The sequence below is a fragment of the Podarcis cretensis genome, assembly GCF_951804945.1.
Source record: "Podarcis cretensis genome assembly, chromosome: 2".
NCBI lineage: Eukaryota > Metazoa > Chordata > Lepidosauria > Squamata > Lacertidae > Podarcis > Podarcis cretensis.
The window spans coordinates 48968960-48989279 of NC_137171.1; the positions used below are offsets into that span (position 1 = coordinate 48968960).

Here is a 20320-nt window from a genome sequence, read left to right on the forward strand (position 1 = left end):
CAAGTGCCAAAAAATCAAATACAGTGGTACCTCAGGTTACAAACACCTTGGGTTACAAACACTTCAGGTTACAGACTCCGCTAACCCGAAAGCAGTACCTTGGGTTAAGAACTTTACCTCAGGATGAGAACAGAAATTGCGCGGCGGCAGCGCAGCAGGCCCCATTAGCTAAAGTGGTACCTCAGGTTAAGAACAGTTTCAGGTTAAGAATGGACCTCCAGAACGAATTAAGTTCGTAACCAGAGGTACCACTGTATGTAGGTTGAATTTTGGTTCCTTATTTTGAAACCACCTTTTAATTAGACAATGACTAACATGTTTAGCAGTGGAACTGCAGTAGTGAAATCGGGACACAAAACACTGGTTAGGTGGATTTCCCACTCTATGCACCTATCCCATCTTTGGTTTCTAGCCTAAATATCTACTTACTATATCCAATTTGTTTGGAGTCTGTTCATATTAGCAACTGTGTAAAATGAACACAATAAACATACAATATACGAAGATATAATATTGTGAATGGAGTAGGATGGGGTACAGCAGCAACACAGGCTAGCTGAGCTATCTACCTGCCAGGTATAGTAGTAACCTGGAAAAAGGCAAGGCCCAACAGGAGAGCCAGCCATGACATGTCGTCGTCGTCGTCAGCAGCAGCAGCAGCAGCAGCAGCAGCAGCAGCAAAGTGAATACTATGGAGAAGTCTCTACTGTCACTAGCAATGTATATAAGGGCCACTGTGAACAGCAAACATTCTCTCTCATGCTGTGTTGCAATGAGTGAGTTGTATGACTTAATTCTGACTGTGTCAAAATTCTAATTCTCGCAGCAGGCCAATACTTTTGAGCAGCACAAATCTCAACTACCATGGGGTAACACAAGTCTCTACTACCAATGAAGCTGCAGGCGCTGCTGCTGCCACTTGCAGCTATATCTATTCTCGTGTTTTCTTATTATCTTGAATCAGTAAGGAAGGCAAAATATAATATTCTTACCTCTTTAAAAAATTTAAAATTTTGGAAAATTAAATGTTTTAAAATACTGTCAATTTCCCCTTTCCAGCCTTTTATCTATTTTCTTCCCTTTTTCTGTACCTTTCATTCTCTTTTCTATCTGCTCTGTCCATAACACTTTTCTTTCATCTTTTTGTCTGCTTCTTTATTTCTCAACCTCTCAACACTTCAACTGCCCACACCCCTGCGGGTTGGAGCCTTTAGCGCTCTGGCAGGCATAGTGTTACTCAGAACTAAGGAATGGTACAGGATCACAAGATTATGCCATGTCCTCCATATCTGAAAACATTGAGTGTTTGGGATGGATAGCTTTAATGTATCTATGTGTAGCTGTTTGTTTGTTTGTAAATCACTTTGGGTTGCCTTGGGCAAGATAAAGTTACTAACCAATTTCATCATCATCATCATAGTAATCATCATCAAAAACAACATTCTTGGATACTCACAGAGTTTGAATTGTTTGGAGAGGGACAAAAAGTCCTTTACTGATAGTCTGCAGCTTATTATCATAGAGAGACAGCAAATTGAGATTATGCAAATCTTGAAAGGTGTTTACTCTCAGGCAGTTGATCTTATTGGCATTCAGAAGCCTGTAAACAAAACAAAAAAATAGTTTTAAAATACAAATATTACTGAGGACTAAACAAAGCTTTTCTGAGCAAGCAATAGAAAAGAATGGTATTATAAGTGATGCACTGTGGTATATAGGTTTCTCAGGTTACCTCGGCTGCAGTCAAAACAGAATACATGTAAATAGTAGAATATAAAGCATCCCTTAAAAACAAACAAACAAACAAACAAACAACAAACCATTCTGTCTTGCAAGGAGTTGTGTATTAACAAGTTTAACATGCTACATTAAGTTTCTTAATGGGAGAGGCACATACCACAATATTTCATTTAACCTGTTGGAGTTGTCTAGTTATTTCATAGAACTGGGACTATCCCGCTGAGGGCCTTTCCACACATCACTTATAATGGTATAGTTTTAAAAAGTGAATTTGGAGCTGAATGTCTGCACCTGTTATTAGAGAGTGAGAATCCCATGTTAATTGTGTGTAATAAGCAAATTGAGAAAGATTTTGTGGCTTTGGTCACACCCCTTATATAGCCTTGTGTTCTTTGAAGCAGTAAATGTCAGAGTTATGAGCTTACACAGAGGGAATATAATGCCCAGTGTTCTGGAATTTAAACTTATGGGAGTATAACAGATTAGAAGCGGTTAGAAGAGAGAAACTACTTGTGTTTGTCTAAGCTACAGCTTATTCCTGAACTTCCATCACTATCTGCCATATCTGAATAACTCACAAAGTGATAGCTCAAAAGGGAAGTGCTATGAAGCAGTTGTTTCCAAAAGAATGCCTATCAACTGCTACCTGCTTATGTATAAATATTATCCATCTCACAATGAATATGCACAACTATATCACAATACTAAAATTCATCTCAAAAGAAAAAGAAAAAAGTCATAATTTGCCAAAGTGATACGCTTTTCAACTAAGCCCTTTTTAAGAATGTGTACTGAAGTGGCAAGCAAATAGATTAGATTATCAACAACCCTTGTGCACAGTTAATATTCTCATAACTGATGTAGTAACATGAATACAATTTCAAGTGTTTAAAGAATAACCTGAGCTTCCAAAACAGAATGGTAGAAAATAATTGGTTTGAAGAAGAAAAGAAAGACATTACTGTAGCATTTGCCCTCACCAACATTTTAATTTTCTGATCAGAGAAGACAAGCAAGCAAACTATCAGAGAATAACTAGAAGTACAACCTCACAGCCTTACTAAAGAAAATACAGGTTTCTGTCATTATCAGATAAGCTAGAAATCATTTTAAGTACAGTACACTAATAACCAGAAAGAATTGTAAAAAGAAATTTAGACAAAGACCCCTCTTTTCTCTTGCCTGCATTTTTTATCATAGCATCATTAACAATTCTTATAAAATTAACACAAACAACAAAAATGGATAAAACTAAATGGGGAAAAGCGCAGTAGCAGAATTCAAACTACGTACTATGGGGTAGAATATAGGTACTGAGGGTCTGAAGAAATCCAGGTTCTAACCTGACTCAGTCACTATTCCTCAGTCTATTCTTCATATGGCTATTGTGTCCCTCTGTGGTATCAATTTCTTTAACTATCTTATACTAGTGTCTTGTTTACAAAGGTACTCTTAGTACTGGAGTCTTACATATCAGACTATTTTTTTTACAATGGCTGTCATACTATTTGTATATCACAGGTGTTAACAGCAGTTGAGAGTCCACCTACCACTAAGTGCTACAGCAGTTGCTAGCAGTAATTACAGGTTCCGTAGTGCACTGGGAAGTGTTTATATATTATTCAGGTACTAGCAATTACATATATAACAAATCACCTTGAATATGAAGGCAGAAAAAGTTCTACCTAAGGAGCTATGTTAGTTCATGGAAATAAATTGCTTGACTCTGATATACCAATAATAGTTTGGAAGGACTGCTGGTGTTATATTACTAGGCATTGCGAGGAAGTATTCACAGTGAATATGTTTCTTACTGTTGGTCTATTATCAATGGTAATCTTATTACTGTGTGTCATGCAAAGCTAAATTCTCCATATGTTCTCCTCTGATGCATCAGCGCCCACACTGATCCATAGAACTCCAAACCTGCCATAACAAGTGGAGACACTGGGGATCAAAAGTTGCCTCTGCCTCCTGGGTCAGTGAGAGAGTCTACTCAGGCAATGCCACTCATGGGGGCAAGGTATCTAATCCCACAGCATTTTAAAAAATAATAAATAAAAGAAACACATCAATCGGGTTTTGTAAATAAATTGCAGTGCCAAAGCAGAAAGACCTTTAAAGAATAGTCAAAAGAAATTACTTCTTCACACACTGCATAGTTAAACTACCACAAGGTGTTGCAATAAGCATTTTCAGTATCGGAAACATTAAGCCTCTGAATGCTGGTTTTTGGGGAACGTGAGTGGGTACACTCATGTACTGATTGTGTGCTTCCTGTAGGCACTGTGAGAAGAGGATGCTAGACTAGATGGGTTTTTGGTCAGGTACAGAGGTGCTCTTCCTATGTTATTAAGATGGTAGCGTCACGGACTGGCTGGACACAGAGGAATGGTGGGCACTAGCTAGTGAAACCCACAAGGCTCAGAACCTGGGGATTGTTGGCGAGATAACAATGAGTGGTCAGAGGGAGAAGCCTGGGAAGAGTAGCTGCCGGAAGCAGAAGAGGTAACAGGGTTTAGTGAGCAGGGAGAGCCTGTGGCAGAGAGAACACCAGAATCCAAGGCGGAAGCAGGAGAGGAGGGAGCCCAAGAGGCAGAGATGAGTCAGGCTGGTGAAGAAGCCAGGGTACCTCCCCCTCCTACTGTGCCAAGTTCCCCTCCCCCCCCGATGCCCCAGGACCAGATAAGGTATAAAAAGGGATGAGCAGAGACAAGTGTGTCTTTGTTGTCTCAGATTGTGTCAGGACTAGAGTTAGATGCAGGTCAGCACGAAAGTAATAAGTCACTGATGCCAGTGAACTATTATTCAAGTAAACTAAAGTACAGTTCTGGCCTAGTGGTCTCAGGAACCCTGCGTGATAGTTCTTGCCCTGATGACACAGTTGTGAGGACTGAAGGTCTCTGTTTTCCCACCCCTGTCTAAGGCTCCTCCTTTCCAGTGCTATTCCCATGCAGTCTCAAACTGCATCTGTGAACAACTAATCTCTGTTCTGCTCTCTTCATTTTTGTGTGCGTTCTTGGAGACCAGCGGGGAAGGAAGCTGGTCGCAGCAGGAGGGAGAGACTCTCTTGATTCTTCAGCAGCCTCTTGACTCCCCTCCTTTCCAGCCTCTGCTTCAGTCTCAAAGTCTGGACTGCACTGTGTCACAGACTCTTCCTGCTCACTAAACCCTCTTGCTCTTCCAGCTTCCGACACCTCCTCTCCCAGTCTTCTCTCTCTGACCACTCACCATCATCCCACCACCAATCCCCTGTCTCTGAGACTTCTTCCCATGGGGGTTTAGCTGGGGTTTCCCAGCTGGCGCCTCTCACCACTCCTCTGCATCCAATCAGTCCATGACAGATTGCTTGGGAAGGACCCAGGATGAAGGAGATTTAGGCAGCTGTGGGAAGGAGGGGACCGTCAGTCTCCACAACTACCTCATCGGGGCAAGATCTACTGAGAAGAGTTGTTGTGCTAATTAGATCTGGCACTGCTCAGCAGACTTACTCTGTGTGATTTATTCCTGACACCCATTCCTGACAGGTACCTATATAAATCAGGGGTAGGCAACCTAAGGCCAGTGGCCAGATGCGGCCCAACTGCCTTCTCAATCTGGCCTGCGGATGGTCCGGGAATCAGCGTGTTTTTACATGAGTAGAATGTGTCCTTTTATTTAAAATGCATCTCTGGATTATTTGTGGGGCCTGCCTGGTGTTTTTACATGAGTAGAATGTGTGCTTTTATTTAAAATGCATCTCTGGGTTATTTGTGGGGCCTGCCTGGTGTTTTTACATGAGTAGAATGTGTGCTTTTATTTAAAATGCATCTCTGGGTTATTTGTGGGGCATAGGAATTGTTTCATTTTTTTCTTTCCAAAATATAGTCCAGCCCACCACATGGTCTGAGAGACGGTGGACCGGCTCACGGCTGAAAAAGGTTGCTGACCCCTGCTATAGATACTAAAAACTGACAGTTCCCTACCCATCACAGGGTTATCTGAAACATGCTAGGAAAGTCCAGCACAGTGAGGCAGTGTCGCACTGTCACCCTGCTGGCAACGGTGCCACTCTCACATACAAGGATGGTGTGGAGAGGAGAAGGGTGACAAAGAGACTGGAGCTGCATGGGTGCACTGGAACAACCATGCTCCTACTAGTGCACCCAGCCTGTCTGCCCTACAGTAAGCAGCAGCAGCATGATCAGAGGGCAAAGGCATGGCACCATCCCACCACACTGGCTGCTCCTGAATCATGTTTACCACAAATACAAATGCAACAGTCCAAAACTGGATTTATTTTTTAGAATACTTAATAGTTTAGAAAACAAATTCTAGTGAGAGTATTAGCAGTGTTTTTCACTGTAATTTTTCAAGGAATGAATAATAGCGTACAAAAATCTTGAAATTCAATAAAAAATAAGATGCATAGTCCTTTATAGAAACCTAGCAGGATATAAGAAAAACTGAATTACAATACTGAATTGCACATCCTTTTCTTTCCTGGTACAAACCTTACTTGAAAGAGCCTTCACCTTTTCTTAACAATTACTACTTTCATATGCTACAAAGCTTCTGATAAACCTCAGAAATTATACTGGCTACTTGGATCTCTCATTAGACTTTTTTTACCCTTTTGTCTCCAGGCTAATAAGAAAAAAAATCTAATCTACAGCCTTCTAAACGCTAAATTAGATTTAATGAGAGGGCACTTTCCCAACCGTTCAACAGCAGATTTCAAACCAAGGCAAGCTTTTTATGGTTCAGACATCCAGGGATGATGACAACACATTAAAGACAGTTTAAAAGTCAAATTCAAATTATTTAAATAACTTGATATATATATATATATATCAAACAAAATGAAGACATTCAAATCCTACTCCAAGAGGAAAGTTTTTGCAATTGCTATTATTAGGCTGGTATCATCAGATTAGGCTAGAGAAGGCTCCCCACCCCATTCTTAGTTCTTATACTAAAGTAAGAAACACATTACAAAATAAAACAGAGTTGAAACAACATCCTCATCTTTTGCAATCAGAAGCATGTCACATTTCTTATAAAAGACTCTGTCCGCTCCTTTTCTACTGAACACACATGTTAAGCCTGAAGCGTCCGACCAGTTGGTAACAACCATTTGGCCACTAATGCTAAACCATTCTGGCATTTCAGAACCTAACCAGTTTAGTATATATCTATATTTATATCTATGTCCTTAGAGCAGCTCCCTTCAAGTAAAACAGCATGGTGGTTAGTATAATTTATATTTACCTTTATATCCTGCCAGAATAGTTTATGAGTCATATTTGCACTAGGCTCCGCAGTGGGAATGTCAGCATTTATGACTTATCCATTCACAATATTTGGAAAAAAAAGTTGCTTCAAAGAATTAACAATATATACCTTGTCTACATATTAATCAAATTGGATGGATACCTAATGATACAATTTTTGTATATTTTTATATGTTACTTCTGCTATATATATATATATTATTTTATCAAAATAACAATATCTCACTACCCCCTAGCACCACTCAGTCTCATTATAACAATTTATAAAATTGCCATTTCATAAAAATAGAAATGAAAAACTATCAGCCAAAGGGACAGGATTTTCCACTTCATGCTAAATGCACTTCATGTCTGTCATCTATCACAGATAGTGTTCTTTTTTATCAAAAGCCAGCAGGATGCATAAATAGCAAGAGAGACTCATATATAATTAACTTATCACAACCAGAATACGGAGTTTACATGCCAGCAAAAACAATCCTAGCAAGACATCTACACCAGTCATAAGCCTAGAATAAATCTCTGTAACAAATGGGATGTTAGCACATTTAGAATAGCAACCAACTTTGCAACTGCTTCAAAAACTGTTATCTACAATTCTATAGCATTCTTTACTAGCCATACTTTGCTAACAGGAAACAAGAAGGAAGTTGTAGATGCAACCTGTACAGTTACCACCTGTTTCAAACAAAATGACAGCACACCATTTCAGTAAGAACCACCGCTTCCATGTGCTAACATTTGTAGATTGCAATGAAAATAAAAATATGACAAAAGAGGATTATTGGGAATTTGAAATGGTTATTGACTAGCTTGTGGGTACTCCTAGGTCTGGAGTTGTTACTGGAGGTCCACTGCTCTGCATGGACTTGGAGATATGCTGGGAAAGCCCTTCATGTCATTCCATCTCTGAGTGAAATCTGAAGTGCCTTAGCTACTCAACAGTAGTACCTTCCTCATTGAATATTCCTCCCTCTGATTTACAACCAACAACACCATTGTTCAGCTTTCACCACAAACTGAAAACCCATCTCTTTTTTATGCATTTGGAGAGGATTAGGGTTGAAATATTGGGCCACCTGGAATTGTTATAGGAAGCAGATTAAGTTACTGAGGTTGAGACGCATCTGATCAATTGAACAGTGTTGTCAAGCACTGGACTATGGAATTCTGGCCTCAAATAACACTTTCAAATAATCTTCACTTAACTCTTTTTCAACATTTTAAAGAAACAAAAGGACCTAATGCATGGAGTTTCTATGAAGATCATAAACCTGAAATGGTAAAGCAATGTCCCTCATACTTTTCTATGCAGAAAAAAACAGCATTTTCCCTTTACTTTCTGACTGCTTATATTGCTATACTACTATGAAATAGCTCTCTATTAGTTATACTAGAATGTACTAGTGATGTTAACGCACAGCTCTTGGGAAAACTGCTAAACAAATTTTCTGTTCTCTCACTGATTGCACTTGACTAGTAGTTAATGCTTTGTCCCAAAAGAGAATTTCAAGCTAGGACTTCAAGAGGACTTCAAGCTAGACATAAATTACTAATAAACTAAGACTACTTTGCCAATATAATTATGACATTTGAAATTCTGCTGGCTTCACATAACAGTCTTACCACATAGGAATAATGGGCTTCAATTAATTTTCAGTGCACAAAGTAACCAGCCTGCTTCTGCTAGCTGAAATTAGAGCAATAAATATCTATGAAGTTTTATAACAACAAAAGAAGTAAGGATAATACTCACAGCAACTGTAGAGACACGAGCCCATCAAAAAGACCCTTGGGAATCTCTGTGATCTTATTTCCATAGAGCACTCTGAAAAATACGAAGAGGCAAATTAAATAGTGCAAAGGTGCACTACTTACAACGGATCTTATGTTTAGCCACATTAATTTTAATTAATTCATTCTCCTCTTTATCAAGAGTTAGTTCACTTAAACTGCTAGCTATCAATAAAATAAGACTTGCAGGTAAATTAAATGTTTGGAAAAACTTTTGAAAATTGAATAAAGGATTGTTACCTGCTTTATTTATGTCATAAAACATTTTCAAGATCGTGTTTGCTCTGCATCAATTTTTGGTTTATCATTTAGGCTTAGTGGAGTGGTTAAATGGGAGTGAAAATTTCATTTATGTATCTTAGCCTCTCTAGCCTATAAACTTATATGAGAAAATAAAGTGACATCAATTTCTGAAAAGTTGAACAAATAAAACTAAAAACCTGTTTTGGGATCTAAAGTTATCATCAATTGCTCAGGGATACTGATGGATAAGGAAAGAGGATATTACCTCCAAGACTAAAGTGAATGCACAGGCAATCTTCCCATATACAAACCAAAATTGGAGACAACTTTCATATTTGCATTATGAGGCAGCGGCAACTTACTTGACTTATATTCAATGCAATCCTATGTATGTTTTATCATAAATAAATCACATTGTGCTAAATGGTGCTTACTCCCAAATAAACGTCTGGTATTGAAGAGCAAATAAGAATGTTACTGGGGAAAAGATTTGGGATTTGAATTCGAGGAAAGCAAGAAAAGAATTTGGAGACCTGCTGAAGAAATGTTTGCATTAGGATCTCTGAGCCTGTCCTGTTGAGATGACAATTCCTAAAGGAGACAGCACTGCTCTACTATATTTAGCATTGCACATGCCCATCACCAAACAATTGGCTGTCAACACAGCTGAGTGTCACAACCCAGAAGCAAAAAGACCACTCACACCATAGTGTGATTTTCAAAATGGATTTTTGCGTATCTCATAACCTTTTTCATTGTGCGCTGGGGGCAGTGAAAAATGGTAAGAAAAAGTATATGGTGGTTGCTTCACAAATGTTCCTTTTTCTTTCTTTTTGTTTTGCTGGATATCAATGCCCAATGTTTTGCTCTATCAGCATTTTCTAGTACATTTTGGCTCATTATTCAGGAGTAGTTTTAAACATTCTATTTAAGTGTTAGATTAGCATAATCTAAGGTAATCTATTTAGCTTTCAGAAAGGATCTGAAATACGTTACAAGTTCCAGAAGGAAATGCTAAGAGTAGTGGTAAAAGCTTAAGAGGCATGCATTGGCTTATGCTAAGAAAAAGTTAAAGGAATGTTAGCTAACAACTGCTCTGGATATTAGATACCGTAAGGAACAAACATTATGTTTCTGGAATAATTGAAGAAATCCTAGCCAAATAATTCAAGGTAAAAATGATTACTGCAATGCTCTATCATCAGAATCATTCAACAACATCTTCCTTCATCTCTGGCATCCCCACAAAAAACGATAACACACCTTCACTCATTAGGTGATAATGTAGTTGTGAATGACATGCCAAAGGCTAACCACCATGATGTATTTGGATACAAGCTAATCTATCTTTTAAAAATGAGTTGAATCAGAAGGGGAAACAATTTAACATCTTATACATATCTGAAATAAATTCTCTTGTCAGCCCAAATCTGAGAACTGGTTTGACACATCATGTGAAATGTCTCCAGACAGTCTGGAAAAGGCCTTCTTTGCTGTGGGACAGCCAAATTAAATGTGCAGAAAGCCTACTGGCACCCAGAAGTCTTAGACACAGTGTGCAAAAGATTGAGAGACCTTGGGGACAGTGATATATCATTTCAGTGAAACAGCTGTAACATATCCCGAGCTATAAATATAATGAAAGAAAGAAGAAACTGATGCTCATTTCAAATCCAATACTAATTCACCAAATACCCCACTGAATTAAATGAAATTTATTTTAGTTTTGTAGCACATTCAGGGCTAGGAGAGAATTCACATAACACAAAGTCTCTTTAGCCCCTACTCTTGATCAGCATTTGAAAAAAGCAAGCTAATCCTACATAACTCAAAGATAAAGAAACTCATTATAACAGGGCTTGTTCAAGAAGCAGTATAGATTAGCAAATAATTTTTAATGGTCATTGCTATTACAGGAAAAACCCTGTACTGGAAATTTCAATATTACAATCAATTACTGCTATTCAAACCATGAAAATGAGAACAAAGCCGATTTTAGAGAACTGTTAAGTGTTGGATCATTAGACACATTTAGCAGTTGTAGTGAACAAGCTTCAAACTTGCCTATCAGATTAATAGACACAGTTCTGCACCATCATTCACAATTTTGTGATGGGTGGGTGTCTGATTACAACCTACAGTGATCAGGACATCATGTATCATAAATTAAAAGAAGACATACAATAGTAAATAACAGGACAAGGAACCGTTTAAATGTAACTAAATAATGGAATAATTTTGGCTTGAATCCAAAGATCCTACTGTGCAACTCACATGGCAAAGTTTTCCCCTTCCAAGTCTGCAACTCTGGTTGCAGAAAAGCTGCTCTAGAAGGCTGTCCTCTGGCAACAAGTTTCAAGGAATAGAGATTAACTGTTGTTACTACCAACACTGTTTTTGACACTAAGTAAAAGAAATATACAAAGAGTATACTGGGTTTTTTAGAGGCCTAAATCTCTAACCTTCATAGGGTATTCATCTATAAAAGGCATCTACGAGTTGCATAAACAATGGCACCTTCAAGTCTGTCTGATCAATTTCCAATTTAAGAAAGATTAGGTTCTTCTCACAAGGTGACAATTGCACTGGGAAAAGGAAAGCATCACCAACCAATACTTGATCTATTTATTTTTAAGACTCTCCAAATCTCCTATCCAAGGTTACCCTCTACTTACAGTGAGGTGAGTGATTTCAAGCCCTGAAAAGCATCTGATGCAATATCCGATATTTGATTCTTGCTGATATCACTGTAAGGATACACAAGGGAAGAAGACAAGGTACTCATGAAAACACAATTTACCAATGCGCCCTAAGCTTTTAAAAATGATTTATCTTTAGATAACAGCAGCACACAGTTCTGCTCCACTTAAAGTTCTTAATCCTGTGGAAAGAGAGATGTGAATTCACCAAACACATAGTGACTATGGTACAATGAACTTCATTTTAAGGGTAGCATCACTGCTATCTTAATTATAGCTCATACAACTATACTGACCTTCATATACGGTTCTATATTTTCTATATGAGCAATACATGGCTGAACTAAAAAATCTAGCAGTGGTTAAAAGGATAGCGAGAACTCTCCATCTAGTAAATTCTCTGTTGCATATTTATAAACACAACACATATTTTTTCTAAGAGGGTCATAAAACACAAGGAAACCTGCCTAAATTATTACACTGGAATTCCATTTATATTTCTATAAACCCTATATATAAATGCAAACACTGAATACATCTGTAATCCTACACACACTTACCTGGGAGTATGTCTGATTGAACTCAGTGGGGTTTACCTCTGGGTGAACATGCATAGGATTGCATAGCATGAAAACCCATTTATAGGTAGGCAGAAAAAGGGAAGGAACTCTCTAAGTTTCCAAGCTCCTTTATCTCATATTTGAACTCACAAAAGAAACATGAATAAAAGAAACAAATAGTATGGTAAAGCAGTATGTGTTGCACTGTGAAAAGCCAATTCTCTCTCCCTGGTACTGGGAGGTTGGGCTTTAACTTACAGGAGTGCTGGAAGCTATAGGGTGGATAGTTATGCATTGCTAACAAAGAGAAAATCTGCATCAACACAAAAGGATACAAATGTGCATAAAATTTACATATGGGGTATACAGATGCAAATTTAGAAATAATTATTATATTTTAAACAGAAATACAATGCATCTCAGTATAATGAGGAGGACACCAGGTGACTTGTGTAATTCAGTCTACTGACCAATTGCTGCTGCCAGTAGACAACTTCAATGCTCCTGTTCTCTTTTTAAATGAATATTTATTTTTAAACCAGACTTAAACTGGACAACCCTCAAACAGAGAATTGTACCCTGACAACCCTTCAAAAGAGAGGATTGTCCTTAAAGTAGGACACATGGCCAACCTGGTAGAGTCCCTGCAATAAACCGATCATCCCTCATTATAATTGCATTTCTGCCACCCCATTCGCTGTTCCTTAATAAGGATTGATTGTCAATCCCTTTCTCCTTCTTGTGAGTTTAAAAGATTCACTCTTTAAATTCACTTCAGTGGTTAAAAGTTTTTAAACAGAGTGTTGTTAACTGGCATTCAAATTTTCACTAACAGCTTAGAATTATTACAGAACAGAAGCAATTTATTTAGATCCATACAAGTTTGTAAATAAAACTCTTGTTTGGGGATTTAATGAGAATACCACCTTTTGTAACTTTGATTTTCAATTTTACCACTGTAAAACACACACACTTTTTATTCTCTTTGAGATAGGCTCCCTACATATTTGCAATAATTTCAAAGGTTGCATTTATTCTCAGACAACCTTTGAAATCTCTTTACAAAATAAGCAATCCCCACAACCTGTAATTATACTGTATATATTGAGTAGCATATGCGCAGGCCTGATTTTTTGACATACACCTGGTACCACACAATTTTGTAGCTTTTAAACCATTATAATAGTGCAGCAGCAAAGCATGCTATACTATTAACACAGACCCCAGTGTCTGTGACAGCCTGAAATCTGCACCTACAATAACCTCATTATTTTATACTTTGGTTTACAGATTTTAAATTATTAAAAAGTGTTTTTTTTAATCTATTATAAGATACAGATTAGCCTTTTCCTGAAATCTTTCATGAAATTTCTGTTCTGTAATATTCATATGGAATTGATTTCTAATAATATATTGCCTATGCTGAAAATACAAGAAATGAAGAATAGTTCTGTTTGTTTTGCTGTGCTTGTTTTATCACTTCTGTCATCCTTCTAAAAAGGTTAACTTGGAAGAGAATGCAACCAATTCCACAGAAGAGTCTCTTGGCAGTAGCAGAATTTCTTAGATGCTGGGTGTGTGTATCAGTCATAGTATATGAGGTACCATATGCAGCCTTATTCATAAACCGTAGGGTTTCTTTATAATGCTGCAAAGTAGCCCGAGATTGGTAATTTCAGAAAAGCTGAAGCTTTTGAAGTAGCCAGCACCTACATATCTTTTTCTGCAGGTGCACCACAATACTATGGCCATTTTCTAGTAAATAAGCCCCACTATAGTCAACAGGGCTTAAGTCCCAGGAAGTTCCAACATTAAAAAAATAATAATAATCTGGAATCTGTTCCATTCACCATCAAGTATGTATTATTGCTTTGAAACCAAATGAAACACCAGCAGGCCTGCTAGTGACTTTCTCTGACATTTTCCTAGTAGATTTGAACATAAACTTAGCCATGCTTTGCCTTCTTTTACTACTGACAGCAATTTAAAGTATGTAATTGTATTGAAGTTGTTGAGTGTTTCCCAGGCTAACACTGGCATAGATGTATTACAAAAAGAACCCCAACCTCACTATACTTACATGGAGATTAAATCTATTTCCTATCAAACATAAAAAGCACAATATTACTATATGTATTTGCAAATTGCTCTTACAATAACTGTCTTTTCAGCTCTAAGCCAGTTGCTTAAAACTAGAAATAGGAAGAAAAACATAAGCCAGTTTCCTCCAAGAAAATGCATTTCATGATAAGGACAGTAATGTGATAGAAGCAGATAGAGCTGTTATTAATGGCTTAACTGTCATGCATTGTTACCCACACTGTCCTAAATAAAAATATTATTGGTGTCATTCACATGGGCCTTATACCATATGCATTGGTATTAAACTGATAGTGCCACAAATGCATCAGCTGGATCCAGCTCTACATGTTCATGAGATGTTTTCCTATCCTCTTTCATGTCAGCAACTTAGTTATTGTTGTTGCTTTCAGATCAGATCTGGTCCTGAAGTAAAAGCTAGAAGAACATGAACTGGTATGATTGACTGTATTCAAGAACAGCCTATGTGCAGGTGATATTTATTGCCCTTATGATACATGTTGCTCTTGAGGTCCTTCCAGTTGCATAAACAGCAGCTTGCCCATTTGCCTGCCTCACGGGAAAGTAGCTTATCAGCTGCAAGCATTGAAAATATTTTATATACTGTTTTAACTACTTAAAATACTTACATTCTTTTTAATTTCTTGTACTGCGAGAAAGCTCCAGGAGGAATGTTTTTGATAGAATTCTGCTCCAAGCGGCTACAAAGAGAATTAAACACATTAATGCCAAAAAGGCAAAGCCACAGGATAAATCTTTAGTATTTATTTTTAAATATACCTGACACTTAAAACCACAAAAAACAAAACAAATATTTAAATGCTATTAAAAGTTCTCAAGATTCTTGGCAAAAGCAAAGCAGACATCATCATCATCATCATGTGTTCTAAAGATGGGGGTGTGGGAGGAGTAGACTATCCCATAAACTTTCTATAAATAGTAATATGAGTTCATTGTCAATATTACGTTCCCTGTTCTTATTACCAACAGAAGTCTAGCCAGATGTTAAAAACAAATCCAGGAAAAGTCCAGAATGGCTCTGAGCTTTTAGCACAAACAAGAATTGTCTTTAATGTAGTCTACAACCATTTAGTTAGACAGCGGGCGGTGGGTGTTCAAATTTCCTTAAAAGAAATTGAACAACTGCTTTTGGAGATTGCTTGCCAATGCCCCTCCTACCCTGAGAGTGGGTCCTTGGAGGTAGAGCCTTGGCAAAAGATCGGAAAGACCCTCTTTGCAGAACCAAGGGCTCCGATTCATTGTCTGCTCACTTGGCAGAAATGTGCGGACGCCGTTGCTAAATTAGGACCCCAGGCGTCTGCTTCGGCTCCTGCCCTTCTGGCTGTAGCAGACAATCCCCCCCCCCTCCTTATCCTAAGCTTTTGCCTCCATTGCAGCCTTGCCAACCCCTCCCTACACCTCAGCCCACAAACCCATCCACCCCTCCCCTTCCTCCTTTGCCTGCTTTGCCTGCCACAGCCCCTGCGTGCTCTCCTACAGGAGCTGTGCACACCTCACTTTCTCTGGCTAGGCAGAAAGGAATTCTGTCCTTAGAGGAGGAATCTGTGTGGGCTGGTGAAATGCCTTCTGCTTTCCCTATCACCTATACACACCCAGGGACTGCTCAGCAACAGGTGCTGTATGAAACCCTTCCTTATTCTGTAATGAGAGAATTAAGGAGGGCCATCGCTGATTCTGGCTTAAAATCTTCCTATGTGACTGGGATGCTGGAGGGGATTGTGAATGGTTATACAATGCTACCCCAAGATTGGAAGGATTTGATGCACATGCTTTTATCTCCAGCACAGTATGTAGTTTTTGAAAGTGAATTTAAGCATAGTGCTGTAGCCCTGTCTGATCCGCAGCATACGGCCAGTGAACTTTATGGTGCTGGTCCGTTTGATGATATAACAGCACATGCAACGCTTACACTTGTACATTTTAGTTGCACCGCGACCTGTGTACAGTGCGCCTTTCGGCAGAAGGAAAACTTCCCTTTAATAAACTACTTCAAATAGTTTATGTACAGTGAACTGTGTGAAGAGATGCCCTTGAAGGTACCTTCCAGTCTTACAATTCAATGATTTGTTTTATTCTGCCAAGAAACAGCTACTTTGCCCTTTGGGAGCTTTATTTTTAAGGCTTCAACAACTGTTCAGGTCAAAGGACAAGAGCAATTTCCTTCACTCTCTCTAATAAAACAGCAAAGCCTGAAGAGAGCGCAGAGCAGCCTGATGGATTCAAAGATATTTCTCTGAACATTAAGAGCAAGTCCGTGTATGCTCTGGCTTAGACCAGACACTCAACAAAATGGCTGAAAACAGCAAGGAAAAAGAAAGATGCACTTAAGGTGACAAATGATCTTCTAGGGTCAAAACCCCACCTGGAATTCTGTCCTAATCAATCTCAAGGTTCAGCACTTTTTGTCATCTCCTTAGCTGGCACCTGAACACTTCACACACATGGTAAGACCGCAATGCAGGTATGTATATATAAAAAGAGTACCTAACACAGCTTTTCTAAAACCAGATCACATTACTGGGAGCAACAAAACCATATAGAGTAATACTGATTGCTGATTAAGTAAGACATTCATATCAATGTAGGTTCCAGCTGGTGGAAAAGGGGGAAATGTTACTAAGTTTGGTAATGTGAGCAGCTTACTATAATTTTCCCAGTTTGAACAAAGCGTGTTCTCCTTCATGGAGAGCACGTGTTGCGGTGGGGGCCGCCAGGACACTCCAAAGTTGGGGGGCGGGCTAATTGATCGTTGGCCACTGATGCGATTGGGGCTTCCTTTGTTGTTGGGATGAAGTTAATGTTGCCATTTATTGATTGACAGCCAGAAATAGTAAAACTCCTTGCACGAGGCTAGGGCTTCCTCTTTTCGCCCGTGCATTGGATTGCCCGTCCCTCCCTCCCTTAGAATAAGGTTGTTTGCTTTGACCTTGCTATGCCTGTCATGGGGTCGTCTGCTTTGGAGCGGGGGCCTGGTAGGAATTTTGTCCATCTGGCTGATTGGCTGGGGCCATTTGGTTTTTGCCTACTGCGTAGCAAATCGTCACAACTTGTAAGGTTCGCGGTTAGGCATTGGTTTATGGTTTGGTTGGTTGAGGGGCATGGATTGGCTGTGCCTGCCCCTCTAATGCTGCTGCTGCAAGGGATTCCGTTAAAGGAATTGGGAGCTAACTATTGCTTGTCCACTCTGACAAGGGGGCTCGGGCCATAGCAATGAGCTCCTGGTTGCATTTGGGGTGAGGGCAGGTTCCCTGCTCCGCGTAACCCCCAAGTGTATTCCCCCATTCTGACTTTCGCATCATGCGGAATGTCAGTCTGTCCCCCATGGTGGGGGCAGATAGTCGCAACCAATGCCTACGCAACCACTCACAAATTTGTATTTTAATAAAGTTATGGCCAAAATTATGCCAAAAATCTTAAACAAAAATTTCTGTGTGATGTGTGAGTTATTGGGGTGGACCTGGGGACCTCGACACGCAACATCTTAGCTAACAGCTATGTTACTGTGGCCTAATCGTTTGTCAAGACAGCTATGTTACTGTGGCCTAATCGTTTGTAACACAGACAAATCATTAAACGGACAGAAAAAAGAATGAGGCATCAGTACTGATAATTTTTAGCTGTCAAGTAAGTGGAGTCTACAAATGAGAGAGCCTTGCTCTATTAACAAGCAGTGCTGTGCTCTCTTTTGGAAGTGTCAGAGCTCATCCCTTCCATAGTAGGAAACTGTGAATAACCTGTAGGCCAGATTGGTAAAATAAGTAAGCAAGCTTGTCATGTTCTCTGGTTGCACCTTTCTGGGTAGCATGGCTAGATGGCCTCTTTTTGGAAGACAATAGCTTCTAAAAGTACATTTTAGAGAAAGTAGGGGATGAAATTAAATACATGTTTTCAGTACATTATGTACTGTAATTGATGCAACAAGGAAGGCAAAGCAGGATCAAAGGGATAGTCTGCTCCAAGTATTTAGCAGAAGACACAAATGTGCAGGTATGGATAAGTGGACATGCCACAGTGCCTGATGTGATGATATCAGGGTATTTGGCCTTGCTGAAGCATTTCCAGAGCAGAAACCTAATTGCTCATTGTGCAATGCCAGGATGTATTAGGGCTCATTATCTCTTCAGCCTGAAGTTGAATAGAGTGGCTGTAGAGTAGCATCCACTCTCTTGCATGCAGCAGGGGCCAGGAGTGATTCAGACATGCACTGTCAACACTTGAGGATTGCAGCATATGTTAATGACTTCCATCACTGAATGGGCTATCATATATCAACCACTGTGGAAAGAACAAAAGTTTTCCGTTGGAAAGCACTGTGTTTGAATTTGCGATCTCAAATGATAACAAATCACCTGTGGTCAATTAAAGCAGAATGTTGGTAAATGGAGTCCACACATGTGCCTATAAGTCATTATATGATAAGGCATCAAGTAATGTGCATGAGTGTGAACTGGCACACAGAGAGAAGGCAGGAACCATCACTATAATGTCTGTTCTACCCCTGCTAGGTCACCTTCTCACACCAAACATTCCCATTTTAGTATGTATTAACTATATTTGCCACCTATTGGTGCATCGCTTCTGGTAGCAGCAGAGAGAAAGGTGGTAATTTCCCCAATGTGGCAGAAAAAAAATTAAACAGTTAGAACATGGTGGAGAGAGAATTAAGAGCCAGGAAATGAGTCTGATCCAGCCAACCATGCTACTAGTGAGCAAGTAAAATTATTGGTAACCATAAATAAATTATGTTAGAGGGAAAGTGTACAGAAGGGGTTGGCTACCACTGCTGGGAAGAAAAGAAAATTGATTGGTTACTGATGTCCATATAATCCCCCTTACCCCAAAGAACAAGTAGAAAATTTAAAAATAAATGATTACTGAGACAAATGTGGAGGATGTGGTGGGTTGAATGAAGGCAATGCGAGCGAAATATATAATGTGCAGGAGACAACAGCTGTCATTGTGTACCTTTTCATAAAGCAAAGTGTTCAGGCTTGCTGCAGAATCCCATTGCCCCAGAGAATCAGCAGTTTGCCCAAGGCAAGTGATTTATGTGAGCCACAATGTCAGGTATATCGCTGGAACCATGCCAAGTGTGCCTTTCTTCCAGTTCTGCATTGATGTATTTATCAAGTAGTAAATGACTACATGGCAACCTACCATGCCTTCGAATACTGTCATATTTCAATATTTCAATTTAAATATGTTTATTAAATTGAAGGCAGGAAATCAATTACAACTTACACAGTTGTAAAATTGTACAGCCTATTAGTAGCTTGATGTAGGCACAGTAAATCCGCTCCTGTCCTAACTTTGAGGGCTCTCTGGCAAGCTCCAAGTTACTAGCTGTCTTTCCAGAACTGTGAAAATGGGACCAGGCAGGTGGAAATATATTTGAGCATATTTGATCCTCACTATCACTATGCAATCTGGGACGCAGGTGGCGCTGTGGGTTAAAGCCTCAGCGCCTAGGGCTTGCCGATCGAAAGGTCGGCGGTTCGAATCCCTGCGGCGGGGTGCGCTCCCGCTGCTCGGTCCCAGCGCCTGCCAACCTAGCAGTTCGAAAGCACCTCCGGGTGCAAGTAGATAAATAGGGACCGCTTACCAGCGGGAAGGTAAACGGGGTTTCCGTGTGCGGCTCTGGCTCGCCAGAGCAGCGATGTCACGCTGGCCACGTGACCCGGAAGTGTCTCCGGACAGCGCTGGCCCCTGGCCTCTTAAGTGAGATGGGCGCACAACCCCAGAGTCTGTCAAGACTGGCCCGTACGGGCAGGGGTACCTTTACCTTTACCTTTATCACTATGCACAGATTGAGATACTAATATATTTCCTTCCCCAGCCATGTGGGAGGATAGAAGACCAACTAACCAAGTAAGTTAATAATGGCATCACA

General features: G+C 39.5%; 1 protein-coding gene across 2 annotated transcripts in view; it reads right to left on the reverse strand.

The window, feature by feature from the left end:
* Nucleotides 1-20320, reverse strand: part of SLIT3 (slit guidance ligand 3) — a 413892-nt gene that overhangs the window by 122333 nt on the left and 271239 nt on the right. For both annotated transcript variants that reach the window (XM_079964761.1, XM_079964760.1), the window contains exons 10-13: nucleotides 15039-15110; nucleotides 11726-11797; nucleotides 8770-8841; nucleotides 1457-1600 (exon numbers count right to left, since the gene is read on the reverse strand). In XM_079964761.1, coding sequence (XP_079820887.1) covers nucleotides 1457-1600; nucleotides 8770-8841; nucleotides 11726-11797; nucleotides 15039-15110 — 360 coding nt within the window. The remainder of the gene's footprint in view (nucleotides 1-1456; nucleotides 1601-8769; nucleotides 8842-11725; nucleotides 11798-15038; nucleotides 15111-20320) is intronic.